This window comes from Cannabis sativa, chromosome 2, assembly GCF_029168945.1.
Source record: "Cannabis sativa cultivar Pink pepper isolate KNU-18-1 chromosome 2, ASM2916894v1, whole genome shotgun sequence".
NCBI lineage: Eukaryota > Viridiplantae > Streptophyta > Magnoliopsida > Rosales > Cannabaceae > Cannabis > Cannabis sativa.
The window spans coordinates 29,573,259-29,586,288 of record NC_083602.1 but is presented as its reverse complement, the minus strand read 5'-3'; the positions used below and the strand labels follow the sequence as shown (position 1 = coordinate 29,586,288).

At 32.7% G+C, this 13,030-nt stretch overlaps 1 protein-coding gene across 2 annotated transcripts; it reads left to right on the top strand.

The window, feature by feature from the left end:
- The first annotated feature begins 2,072 nt into the window (after positions 1-2,072).
- On the top strand, positions 2,073-4,131 carry LOC115720601 (uncharacterized protein At2g34160). 2 transcript variants are annotated; one of them, XM_030649752.2, is made up of 5 exons: positions 2,073-2,460; positions 3,177-3,225; positions 3,315-3,377; positions 3,471-3,535; positions 3,645-4,131. In XM_030649752.2, the coding sequence occupies exons 1-5, from the start codon at positions 2,179-2,181 to the stop codon at positions 3,795-3,797; spliced, it is 612 nt and encodes a 203-aa protein (XP_030505612.1). In that variant the 5' UTR covers positions 2,073-2,178; the 3' UTR covers positions 3,798-4,131. The 2 variants fall into 2 exon arrangements, with proteins under 2 accessions (XP_030505612.1, XP_060966415.1); XM_061110432.1 differs by lacking the exon at positions 3,315-3,377 and having other exon boundaries at positions 2,167-2,460.
- The last annotated feature ends 8,899 nt before the right edge of the window (positions 4,132-13,030 follow it).

Genomic DNA, 13,030 nt, shown 5'->3' with positions numbered 1-13,030 from the left:
TCACTTGAATAGGTTTGGTATATGAAATAAATACTCAACCAACTTCAATTTTTGAGTAAAAATTGAGTTTATATAGTGCTTAAGCAAAAACTAACTATTTATAGTTGTTAACACATTTTCAAAAAAATCATAGGAACAACAGTTTGTCGTTTTCCAAACGGTATATGTCATTTTCGTGAGAAATGGTGTATCGTTCAGAAAACGCTAGACCAAAAATAGGGCAGTGGCAAAATTTTATTTTTTTTTACTCTAAAACGCGCATAACTCTTTACTTGATTTTTCGATTTTAGAAATTTCAATTTTGTTCTCTTTGTTAAATGATATGTGATTTTAAAAGTCAATTTAAAAATTTTAAATATCATTTGGTGAAATAACTTATTGTACAAGTTAGTATGCTAAAATTCTTACTTAAATCATTTTTTAAGTATGGACTTAAAAATTACTCGCCTAGAAAATGTATATAAATATTTATGAAGTCTTGTGGTGAATTCCTTAAATCTTTGAATCCACTTTAGATCACTTTCAAGAATTTAGTAAAAATACCATTTTACCCTTATAGTTAATTTTGCCAAAAAAAAAAATATTTTCTTTAATTGTTTACAAGATTAACAATATAAGTAAATATATTATTAAAATGGGAGGCACTTTATTTATTTATTTATTTATTTTCATTATATCTAATCTAGCAGACTAGATGTTAAAAACTCAAAATGGCTAGAGGCTGAAGAAAGAAAGGGACTATTCATGAAAATTGAAAATGGTGATTGAGATTTGAGAGATGAAAGTTCCTATATAATCGTATGTGGTGGTCTGATCTGATCTGATTTTTTTTTTTTTTTTCAAATAATAATGACAGTCTTCATAGTATTTTTCACGTGCAAAAGAGCGGGAAGAAAATTCAATATGTTGTAGATAAAGGAGGCATAAATGTATTTATTACTATTTTTAATTTTCTTTTTGTAATTTATGCAACTTAATTCTCTGATTCTATTTGGACCACACCAAAACTTTTATTGCTCTCATTCATTTGTGTCCATCAAATTTTAACTTTTTGGGTCCAGACTACTTCTCAGCTTTTGCCTCCGACACTCAACCTTTATTATTATTTCATTTAATTTTCTTAGAAGGAATATTTATTTATTTATTTGATAATAAGAAAATTTCCCCTAAATAACAGAAAATAAAAATAAAATCATGGGTGGGCCTATAACTTATGCTGGACTTTTTTGGCAAGACCAACTAGAGGCCCACTTAACGCTAAAGACTGATGGACTAGATTGAGTAGGATAGTTGGGATGCGTGGTGGGCCAAAATTTTTTGACCCACTTTTAGATGATCTTAGTCCACAACGTACTGGGTCATATTTTCAGGTAGACACGGTCTCTGTCCCACTCAATTTATTGAAAGGGCCCATTTCATTATCCATGATTCTCTCTCTAAGAAGTTTTTCACTTTTCAACATAATTTCCTTTTTACAACTGGTGCATATTGGCATATGATGACCATGATGTTTTTGCGGAGCAATTTCATGCTATTTTATTGATAGGAAATTTACACGAAATTATTAATATTGATTTTTATATTTTTACGGATTTTTCTTTTTATTTTTACAGATTGTGTTTCTTACAGGTGTTTCAGTTGGTTTTTTTTGCAAAAAAAAAAAAAAATTTGTTTTCACTTTGCCTTTCTGTAGCATCACGTGAAAATAACGTCGTTTTGAAAACAAGAGAAAAACAATACTTTGTATTTTTGTAAGAAAAGAATTGTTAAAATGTAGAAAACAAAATGTAGATCTGTAAAAGAATAGACATTTTATCATTTTCAGGTATTTATTAAATAATTCCAAATTTACAAAATATCCTAAATACTTACAATTTACATCACAATTTTTTTTTTTAAAAAAAAAAAACATTTATAACTTTTTAAATACCAAAAATATGATAGGTATACCGAAATATAATAAAACCGAAAAATTGTCAAAATAAAAAGGACATTTCAGAATTAGTGGGCCAATATGGTATAGACGGCCCATTAAGCCCATTATGGTATATAGGTGAGTATTGAGTAATGCAAGAGAGAGAAAGTCATAACGGCCACATCAAATCCTAACTGCCAAACGAACAGAGCAGTGACCGCGTCCACTCTCTGCACCGCGAAACTCGCCAGCTGTCGGTCCTTATGGGTCCGTCTCTATATAAACCCCTCAACGGTTTCTCCTACTTTCCCTCAAACCAAACGCTTTCAACTTTCCCGCCCCACCCTCTCTCCTCCTCCTTCAAACCAGATCCTTCAGAGAATTCCCGAGAAATTGAACGGAGACTTGTTTGTTTTCTCAGAGAAAAGAAAACAATGGCGACTGTTGCATTACCTCCTCCTCAACCTATCGAGCCTCAGAAGAAGAACAGAATCCAGGTTTCCAACACCAAGAAACCGCTCTTTTTCTACGTCAATCTTGCTAAGGTATAATGTATAAGCTTTTCATCCATTACGAATTTCATTTTTATTCATTCGAGTTTTCACTGTTTGGTTTTTCGAACATGTTTTGTTGGAAATGGCTGTGTGTTTATGAGAAATCTTTAAGTTCGTACCTGTATTATTTGAAATCCATGTGGTTTGGATCTTTAATTTGTCAAAATTGATGTAGATATGGCTTTGAAATCACTTTTTCTAATGCCTGTATTGTTTGTCGATGGAATCTGTACCTTATAGAGATAATGATTTAAACTTTTCGCTTATCGCATCTTGGAACTGGCAGAATGTTGTGATTTTCAGTATGTGTTTACAAGCCATTGGTTTTCTTGAATTCTTATGTGCAAGAATTTACAAGTTATATAGCTAAAGAAAGATTGAAAAGATGCTATTATTATTCCTTGATCTTTTTATGGATGTGAACCTTTTGATCGAACTGATGTTATAGGTGTAAATTCTCTGCTTGCTTTCACCTGTTCGGCTTTTTGATAAATTTTGAAACTGAAGAATTTAAGATTAATATCTTCGATGTATGTTCGCTTAATCGAGATAGGATTATTTTCTTAATTACCTTTCTCCTCGATGATCAAATTAATAACTATTCTCAGCCTTTGTTTGAATTCTTGAAAATTTTCCAAGATTTGATGCTTCATACTGCAGAAATTCAGATTACGGTTTGTGATTAAAATTCTTATTTTTTGATGCAGAGGTACATACAGCAACACAATGAGGTTGAGCTTTCTGCTCTCGGAATGGGTACATTACATTTGAACCATTTTCCGTACATACTAAATACATTCATTACAATGCACAAATTAAAGATTTTGATTTTAACTTCATTGCAGCGATAACAACTGTTGTCACTATTGCTGAAATTTTGAAGAACAATGGACTAGCTACTGAAAAGAGTAATGAACTTGTTTTTGTGATGCCATTTATATATATATTTGATACAGATTACCGATTTAATATTTATTCGTTTTAATGATGAGATTGAACAGAAGTTTCAACTTCCACTGTTGGCATGAAAGATGAGAGTAAAGGACGCCTGGTCCAGAAAGCCAAGGTGGGTCGAAGAAGAAATAAAATCTCATATTACTATTATGTATCTTTTCGTTAATTAAATTCAAACTACATGTTCTTTGGCTTATGATATATTCTTTCATTTACTGTAGATTGAGATTGTGCTTGGTAAGTCAGAGAATTTTGATTCTCTTGTGGCTGCTGCTACTGCTGCGATTGTTGAGCCAGAACCAGAGTCTGAGCCAAAGCCGGTGCAGGAGGTGTCTGAGCCAAAGACAGAGCAGACTAATGATGAAAATAAATAGAGAACATTGTAGAGAGAAGCCTTTTCGATCCTTTTTTTTTTTCGTTCTTTTGGGTAGTTTTAACATTTTCATCATTCTTTGTTGTTACTCTCTGCCTAACTAGAGAGATTGAAATAGTTAGGTAAGTAGAGAATAATAGCAACTTAAAATGAATGGCATCTCCAATTGCACATTCTTTGCTGTACTTTACTATCTGTTGTCTCATTTTCTGTGAGAGTGTTGTAAAGGTTTTCTCTGGCATCATACTGTTCCATTCTGGATTTTGAATTACCGAACATGTATGAAATGTATTTTGTTCTTTTTCTTTCAATATTGAATTTTACTGAATTGTGACGACTTAGCTTTCTGCTTTCAATTTTATCATCTTGGCTGCTTTTATGTATATAAACCCGGTTATAAGAAGTAAAGAACATTGTTTTCAATATATTAATTGGCACGTTCGACCTTCTTCGATCAACAAGCAAATGAGCAATAGCTTGAAGTAATTTCCAATTTTTAGTGGTTTAATTTCAATTTTAGTGAGTTATTGAATATGTGTATGTGAAACGAGTTTTCACTATTTTTAGGAACAAATATACGTTTATTTTTGCTTGAAAACCCTCCAAAGCTGAAAATGCAAGGGGTTCACCTCCCAAAAGTTAACAAAACCAGCACAAGAATTACAAAGACCCCATTTGGCAATGGCATGAGCGACCAACCCTATTGAAATTTGTAGGAATCCAAAGCACATCACAATTAGTACCGTGAAGAGACCAGAGAAGTTTGGAGAAGCAGCCATTGACCATTATATGCACAGCCAGAGTCAACACTAACAGTCTGAGAAAAGAGGAAAAAACTGGAGAAGAAAACAAAATTTAACAACTCACCCAATAACAACAACACACATCGAATCTTCTTCCTAGGTTTGCATTTGTCCATAAAGTTTTGATCATTGTAAGGTGTTGACAAGACTAGTTGGGGTATGGAACCCTTCTCACTTTCTTCTTCGATTATGCAATAATGGTACATGACGCAGATGGGGAAGATGACTTGAGCAGTAGGGTGACCTTTTATTTTGGGATTTTCATTATGTTTTTATTTTAATTTTGGATTTCTTTTTTATTATTTTTTTTTTGGTTTTATTTATTTTTATTTCGATAAATTGAAATTTTATTTGTTTTAGGTTTTCAATCCATCGTGGCATGACTAAACTTGACTTGGATTGTACCACGTAGGCCAATTGGGCACTTAAACGAAGCCAAAGTCACAAAATAGTAATGAGCAAAATGGAAGGTAGGTTTAGTAGGTTTTACCATAAAAAATTTGATTTATGTGGTTAAGTATTACAAAATATAAAATTAAGATAAATTAGGATTCTTTGTTCAAAATGCACTCAAAGCTCAACTCTCAACCATATTCATAATAAGTGTAGGTATTAGGTTATTTTTAGAAGCAAACAGTGGCGGAACCAGCCCTTAGTCTTAGGAGGGGCCTAAGTATGTTGATTTTTTTTAGCATAAGAATAAAAACTTTTTGTTCTTTTTTAGCACAAATATGAAGAATTTAGTACATTGAGAGCATAGGGTAAATTTATAGTATACCCCTTAAGGGGTTGTATTTGTTTTAGCATTCAGGACAACTTTTAGTCAAATATTTTTCCATAATTGCGTACATTACAACTATATAGGATCACTTATAAATTTTTAGAAAATTTCGAATAGTATATAGTGTAAAAAATAAGGTTTAAATATTTAGTTGAACACACGACTGTTTTTTCTTATACGTGTGGTAAATAACTGCTTGAGCTTTATTTTCGGTACTGTAAACTATTTAAATTTTTTTTGAAAATTTTATATATGGTCCTAAATAAGTACATCCTATGCGATTATGAAAAAAAAAAATGGACTAAAAACTTTTGGGTGATTCTACAATGCACCCCCTTAAAAGGGGTGCACTAATGCACCCTTACCTATTTCGACATTTAGAAAAAATTTTAAATCTAATTTTTTTTCATATTCATATTCGCTTACGTTATAGTTATTTAAGATATCCTATAAAATTGTGAGAAATTCGGAATAATTTACAATATAGAAAGTAGTGTTCAAACAATCTATTTCACACGCGTATAAAATAAAATAGTCACGCGTGCAACATACTTTTTGAATCCTATTTTCGGCGTGTTAAATTTTTTCAAACTTCTTAAAATTTTATAGGATATCTTAAATAGCAATAACGTACACGACCATAAGAAAAAATTTGACTAAAAAATTATTTAGATTCTAAAACAGATATAGTGCATCAATACATTCATTTAAAAGGGGGTGTATTGTACAATTTTCCAAAACTTTTTTAGATGCCGAAATAGATAACACGTCTACTAGAACGACCCCTTAAAGGTCGTTTCTAGAGCATACTTTGATATTTAAATTTATTGAGAAATAAATTTTTTAAAATTAGAAAAAGAACTTTCAAAAGAAAAAAAAATCAAAAAGAGTGAACTATAAAATGTATAGGATGCAAATGATATTGATACAATTCTAAACAAAATTGTTTTAATATAAAAGCATAAATAATCATTGGCCCATTTATGAGCTTTTGAGTTTTGAAATAGTCAATTTTTTATCAAGAAATATATATTTTAAAAAAAGCAATTAATATAGAGAGCCTATAAATATATGTATATACATTTAAAAATCAAAATGTGAGGAGGGGCCATGGCCCCTGCAGCCAGCAACATAGTTCCGCCATTGGAAGCAAAGTCAAAACTTAAAATTCAACTACCTTGTAAATTTTTCCAAAAAATAAGTTGTGCATATTAGAACTTTTTATCACTCATAAAATATGTAATCTCACTATTAAAGTCCATACAAGACTTAAGATTCTTTAATTTTTTCTCTTGATGGGGGAAGAGGAGAATAGAGTTGCTCTTGTTTTTTGGAGACCATACTACAAATACATAACTTCATACTTAGCTTATTAATTTTAAATGTTTTTAATTTAGTTCCCAATAAATTCAAAATATTGCTTAAAATATCTATAATGCATGATACTTTAATATTCATGACCTACAATTATTAAAATAATTATTTTATTCGAGTCAAACTTTAAATAGCAATACACCAATAGTAGTGTAAATTAAGAATATAGTCAAAATAGATGCACGAGAGTCAATAGTGGAAAAACAAGATAAATTGAAATTACAATTGCTTGAAGAAATCAAACAATGTAATTCAATGTTTCTTAGCTTCCTCTCTTTTTTAATCAGATGAAACTAATTTTTTCTTAATTTTGCTTTTTAGGTGGAGGTAATATGGTGAACAAGAAGAAGACCTATACGCTATAGAAGAAGAACAATTGCTCTAATAAGAAAAAAAATCTGACCTCGAGCAGAAAAAAGGAAAAAAAAAAATCTGACAACAATTGTGAGAAAATAGGAAAAGACAGAGAGAGAAAGAATGAATCATGATTTATTTTGATGAGTGAATTTTGAATAGGGAGATGCCCTTTTTTTATAGGTATCATATTATTTTTATATATATTTTTTTTTTTATGAAAACTTGTGCTAGAAAAGAGGAGAGAAACAGTACAGCACAGGAGCAACAAACTATAAGGAAGGTAGAGAACCATTTCAAATCAACTCATTATCTAATCCTAGACCTATCCTTGCCACTTTATGAGCTAACAGATTACAATCCCTATTAATATGACAAACATTTAGGCCCGGACTGAAAGATAATAAGTTCTTAATGCTACGGATTACATCATCCAAAACACTGTTATTCCAATTACAAGATTGAAGGTTATCCACTATTGATTTACAATCAGTCATCAGCACATCCACCGGTAAACGAAGCAATTGAGCCCACTGGATAGCCTGATGAATAGCCTTGGCTTCAGCAACAGCATGGGGAACAAGCCCAAAAAAAGGAGTAGAAAAACCTGTCTTAACCCGATTACAACCATCCATGAGAACCACTCCTATACTATGTTTCCTTCCATTAGAATCAGTGGCTGCATCTGTGAAAATTTTGAAGTTACTTGAAATAGATGGTTGTGCTTGTGATGGTGCTATAAGAATAGCTGGATAAATCCTTGCCACTTGACCCTGCTGCACATCCAAATATTTAAAAAAATATGCAAGACTCCAATCATAAACTTCCTTAGGAGGAATAGAGAACTGTTTATGAAAAGTGTTATTCCTTTGATTCCATAAAGCCCACAAAAAACAATATAAGATACCAATAGTCTCCTTATCCAAACCTTGGACAAGACCCATAAAAAACTCATCCATTTCCAAGTGTTTATTATTATCATAATATGTAACAAACCTGGAAGATCGCCAAGCCTTTCTGGATCGGGAGCAATCTAGCATAGCATGCTTGGTATTTTCAAGGACAAGTTTACATAAAGGACAAAGAGGAGAATCAATCACTTTTCTAGTAAAGAGAGAAAATGCAACTGGAAGAGCATTAGACAACATTCTCCAAACAAACAACTTGATCTTAGGAGGGATAACAAAAGACCAAATTCGGGACCAAAACTTTTTAGAAGAAGATGGGAGACCCTGAGAGGAAAAAGCCAAGTGATAAGCAGACTTAACAGAGAAAATACTCGAACTTTCCCTTTCCTAAATCAGATTATCATTGCCATAACACCCCGAAACAGGAACTTCATGAATATCAGCAATCATGGAATCATCAAAATAAGAACCCAATTTAGTAACATCCCAAGTACCAGAGTCAGTAATAAAATAGGACAAAAACCATGAAGGAGGATGGACATTATTAGTAAATGATTTATACCTATGATTGGGATGATCACTTAGAGTTCTAATTCCACTACCACTTCCCACTTTCCAAATGATTCCCGAAGCCAACAAGTCTCTACCCCATAAAATGCTTCTCCAAGTAAAAGAAGGGTTATGACCAGGGACAGCTGTAAGGATAGAGGTCAGGGAAAAGTAACGAGCTTTAAGGATCATACTAAGAAGAGAGTTAGGGTTTTTAAGAATACGCTCAAGCTTGCTTAGCTAACATAGCTTGGTTAAAATGTACAAGAGAACGAAAACCCAAACCTCCACAGAATTTTGATTGACAAAAAAACTTCCAGGATTTCCAATGAATTTTCTTAGATTCCCCAGTAGAACCCCACCAGAATTTGGCCATCGCACCTTCAATTCCCTTGCAAAGCTTAACAGGGAGCCTAAAACAAGCCATCGCATAAGCAGGGATAGCCTGAATTATAGCTTTCAAAAGAACCTCTTGGCCAGCTCTAGAGAAACATTTGGAGGACCAGCTTCGAAGAACAGAAGCAACTTTATCACTAAGAAACGAAAAGGAATGATATTTAAACCGAGAGAGACATTGAGGGGGACCTAAATACTTACGAACAAAAGGCCTATCTTCCAACTGAAAAGTATCAAAAAATATATTACGAATCTCCTGTACAGTATTCAGAGAAAAGAGGATTGAAGATTTGGAGAAATTAATAGCTTGACCCGAGGCCCTAGAATAGATATGAAACACCTCTTGAAGCGCTAAACAAGAACTTCTATCAGCAGAGCAAAAAAGAAGACTATCATCGACAAAAAAAAAAACAAATGAGATATGGAGGGAGCATGCCTAAAAACAGAGATTCCTTTAAGGAGTTGAGCATCTTGTCGAACTCTAAGGAGGGAAGACAATCCCTCAGCACAGAGAATAAAAAGTTAAGGGGATAGAGGATCCCCCTGCCTGAGACCCCGAGAAGGCTTAAGAGAGCCTTTAACATCACCATTGACAAGAAATGAGAGAGTAGTAGTAGAGATGCACTTCATAATTAGAGTAACAAAACTAATGGAAAATTAAAATGGTACATGATACTCTCCAAAAAATGCCATTTGACACGATCAAAAGCTTTAGCCATATCAAGCTTTAAAGCAGCCCAGCCCCTCTGCCAGTTTTTCGAGAGTTAATGGCATGAACAAGTTCTTGGGTAATAAGGATATTATCAAAAATAATTTGCCCAGAGACAAAAGCACTTCGAAATGGAGAGATAATTCTATCAAGAACCACTTTAAGTTGATTAGCAATTACCTTAGAAATAACTTTATATATTGTGGAACACAAGCTAATAGGCCTAAAATTCTGTTGGAATTTATTTTACCAGGATCTTAGATCTACTCACAAGTATGTTGATTAACACCCTAAATATGAACTTTCTAAAACGATGAAATAAACACATATAAAGTTTAAGAAACCTTACATTGGGTGCAGCGGAATTAAATGACTCCTTCCGTTCAGATATCTAGCCCTTGATTCCTTTCTGTAGCAGAGCATTATCAATATCTGAACCTAGATCTATTTCTCTGAATCTTTGATGCTGAAACCTCCTTCTTGCTGAAAGTCTTTCTTCACGATCTTCCTCACTATGATTGAGGTATCACTTGCTGTGTGTGGGCACTACTCTTACACTAAGAATTTCGAAATCTCAATGAGGAAGAGAGAGAGAGTGGGTTCATCCAAAGATAGGGAGAGAGAAGGCTCAGGTTTTTCTCTGAAGAAAAAATAGAAAATTTAAGTGTAATTTTCCTGAAGCCTTCACTATCTATTTATAGCATTCCACTAGGGTTAGGTTTGAATTATTTGGCATTAAAATAATGAAAATATCAGTTTAAATTTCCTACAAAAGTGGCTGGCCCTATACTAGTGGATTTGGGCCTCACTTTTTGCAATTTTGCAGTTTTACCTTTTCTGCATCTGATTTTCTCAAAAACGCCAATTTTCTAATTCAACTATTAAAATGCCAATTCTAACTATTTAATAACTATGAATAATTATTAAATAATATTGTCATTTATCATATTTATTAATTGAACCATACAAAGTATCATAATTAACAAATATGCCCCTATAACTCTTTCTTTACAATTTCGCCCTTACTTAGTGAAAATTTCACAAATAGACATAGTCTAATTTGAGAATTATAATTGATTAATCAAAACCAATTACATGAGTCTTACAAACAATATTATCTCAACTAGTGCGGGGACCATGGGTCTATATAACCGAGCTTCCAATAAGTAGATCAAGAATTTAGCACTAAAATTCACTAACTTATTAATTCTTCGTTGAATCCACGCATAGAACTTAGAATTGCACTCTCAGTATATAGAATGCTCTATATGTTCCACCATATAGACACATCATTAGTTATCCATTGTTATAATCCTAATTTGATCAATGATCCTCTATATGAATGATCTACACTGTAAAGGGATTAAATTACCGTTACACCCTACAATGTATTTATTCCTTAAAACACTTGACCCCGTATAAATGATATTTCAGCTTATGTGAAATGAGTACTCCACCATTTATGTTCGTTTGGTCAAGCTCGAAGGAGATCATCCTTTGCTTACTATTCGCCAGATAGAAGCTATAGATTCCATGTTTATGCTAGCGCTCCCACTCAATTGCACTACCGTGTTCCCAAAATGTACGTATCACCCTGACCTAAAAATAGGCTTAACTAACAAATCAAAGAACACGAATAGCCTTTCAAGATTGAGCCTAATCATAACAGGATTAAGAACATTTGATCTAGGATCAACTTGGCGATATTAACTTGAATAGATTTTACGGTAAGTTTAATTAAATCTAAGTCAAAGTTCAATATCGGTCCCTTCCGATGCATACTCCATGCATCCAACCTGAGCTTTACTTTAACCAATGTTCTGGAAAGAACATAGCATTTCTCCAAATGCAAGTAAACTCTTGTTGTAGATTATCATATCAGTAAAACCCTGTGTCTGATAAATCTAGGAAACTTTATTCACATAGTCATGTTTACTTTCCAATGTGATGACAACACAATAAACAGGATCAAGTATGTGAAAAGGGTTTCAGATGAATTCATACATTATGTACATATAATCATGAAATAAATCATATGAACCATGCAACATTAAATGTTATTTCTGATCTATATTAATAAGTAAATCTGATTATATTGAAATGAGTTTTATTTAGGGCATAAAACCCAACAAATTCTTCATAGTATTAGCATGTTGTTTTTTAGGGATTAAAACAATTAGGGTATTATTAATATTAGAAAAATCAACCTGGTTATTTAAACACTCTAAAACAGCATGAATAAAATCTTAACCAAATGTACCCCAATTTTTCTGGTAGAAAAAAGCATTAAGGCTGTCAAGGCCAGGAGCTTTATCACCAGAAAGGCTAAAAATAGCCTTCTTCACTTCCTGAGATGTGAAAGGCTGAGCCAAAAAATCAATTTCAGACTCCTCTAGGGGGGCCCTAAGCAGCCTAAAATTTGATTAGTAGCTTCAACATCACAACCTTCAGAACAAAAAAGAGTTGAGAAAAAAGAAGAGATTATGTCAAACATAGCCTCGGGATCACTGGTGGTATTACCAGCATCATCTTTTAAATACCTGATGGTATTATTCTTTTTCCTATAAGGAAGCAAACCTATGAAAAAATTTGGTGTTTTTATCCCCTGCCTTAAGCCAACTAACTTGAGCTCGTTGCCTCCAATATTGTAATGACCGCTCTAGTAATGTGGATTAGTAAAGGCAATTAGCACTAATTTTTATTATTTTATTATTATTTGTGAATTAATTTTAATGTGGACCCCAATATTTAGAAATAAATATTAGAGTTATAATTTCTCAATTCCGGAGATTTTATTAAACTCTAGGGGTATTATTTAGTTTATATGTGAAATATGTTAATTTTGTAATTTTTGCTCGGCGACAACGGAAAATGCGATGGATGGCTAGATTGATCACATGGGTAAGTTTAGAACCCTATTTCATAGTGGGAAATAATTTAGAGAAAATAAATTATCGGGATTGAGCGGGGTTATGGAAATTGACCATTTTACCCCTAGCTTTAGAAATACCTAAGTTATATCTTTAAGGGCATTTTAGTCATTTGTTAATAAATAGAGATAGGTGGCTGCCTTAGGTTTTGACACCTAATCAAGCTAATTTCAGCAAAGGATTTACTTAGTCCTTTTGTCTCATTTGAAGAAAAATCAAGGAAAAAGGAAAAATAGAAAATTGCTTTGTTCTTGACCCTCTTTCTCTCTTTCTTGCTTTCGGCTGGGACAAACCAAGGGAGTTTGGTGTTGATTGTCGGATTTCAGCAAGGATTTTCATAGGAGATAATCAATCTAAGGTAAGCTCCATTGAACCCTTCTTAGTTTTCAAGTTTTTTAAGTTAGGTTGAAATGGTGTTTTGATGTAATAG

Excerpts from the sequence above, each read along its gene's own strand:
- LOC115720601 (XM_030649752.2), top strand. The coding sequence starts at position 2,179 with ATGGGTCCGTCTCTATATAAACCCCTCAACGGTTTCTCCTACTTTCCC. Across the intron at positions 2,461-3,176 it reads TCTACGTCAATCTTGCTAAG|AGGTACATACAGCAACACAA; the intron begins GTATAATGTATA and ends TTTTTGATGCAG. Across the intron at positions 3,226-3,314 it reads GCTTTCTGCTCTCGGAATGG|CGATAACAACTGTTGTCACT; the intron begins GTACATTACATT and ends ACTTCATTGCAG.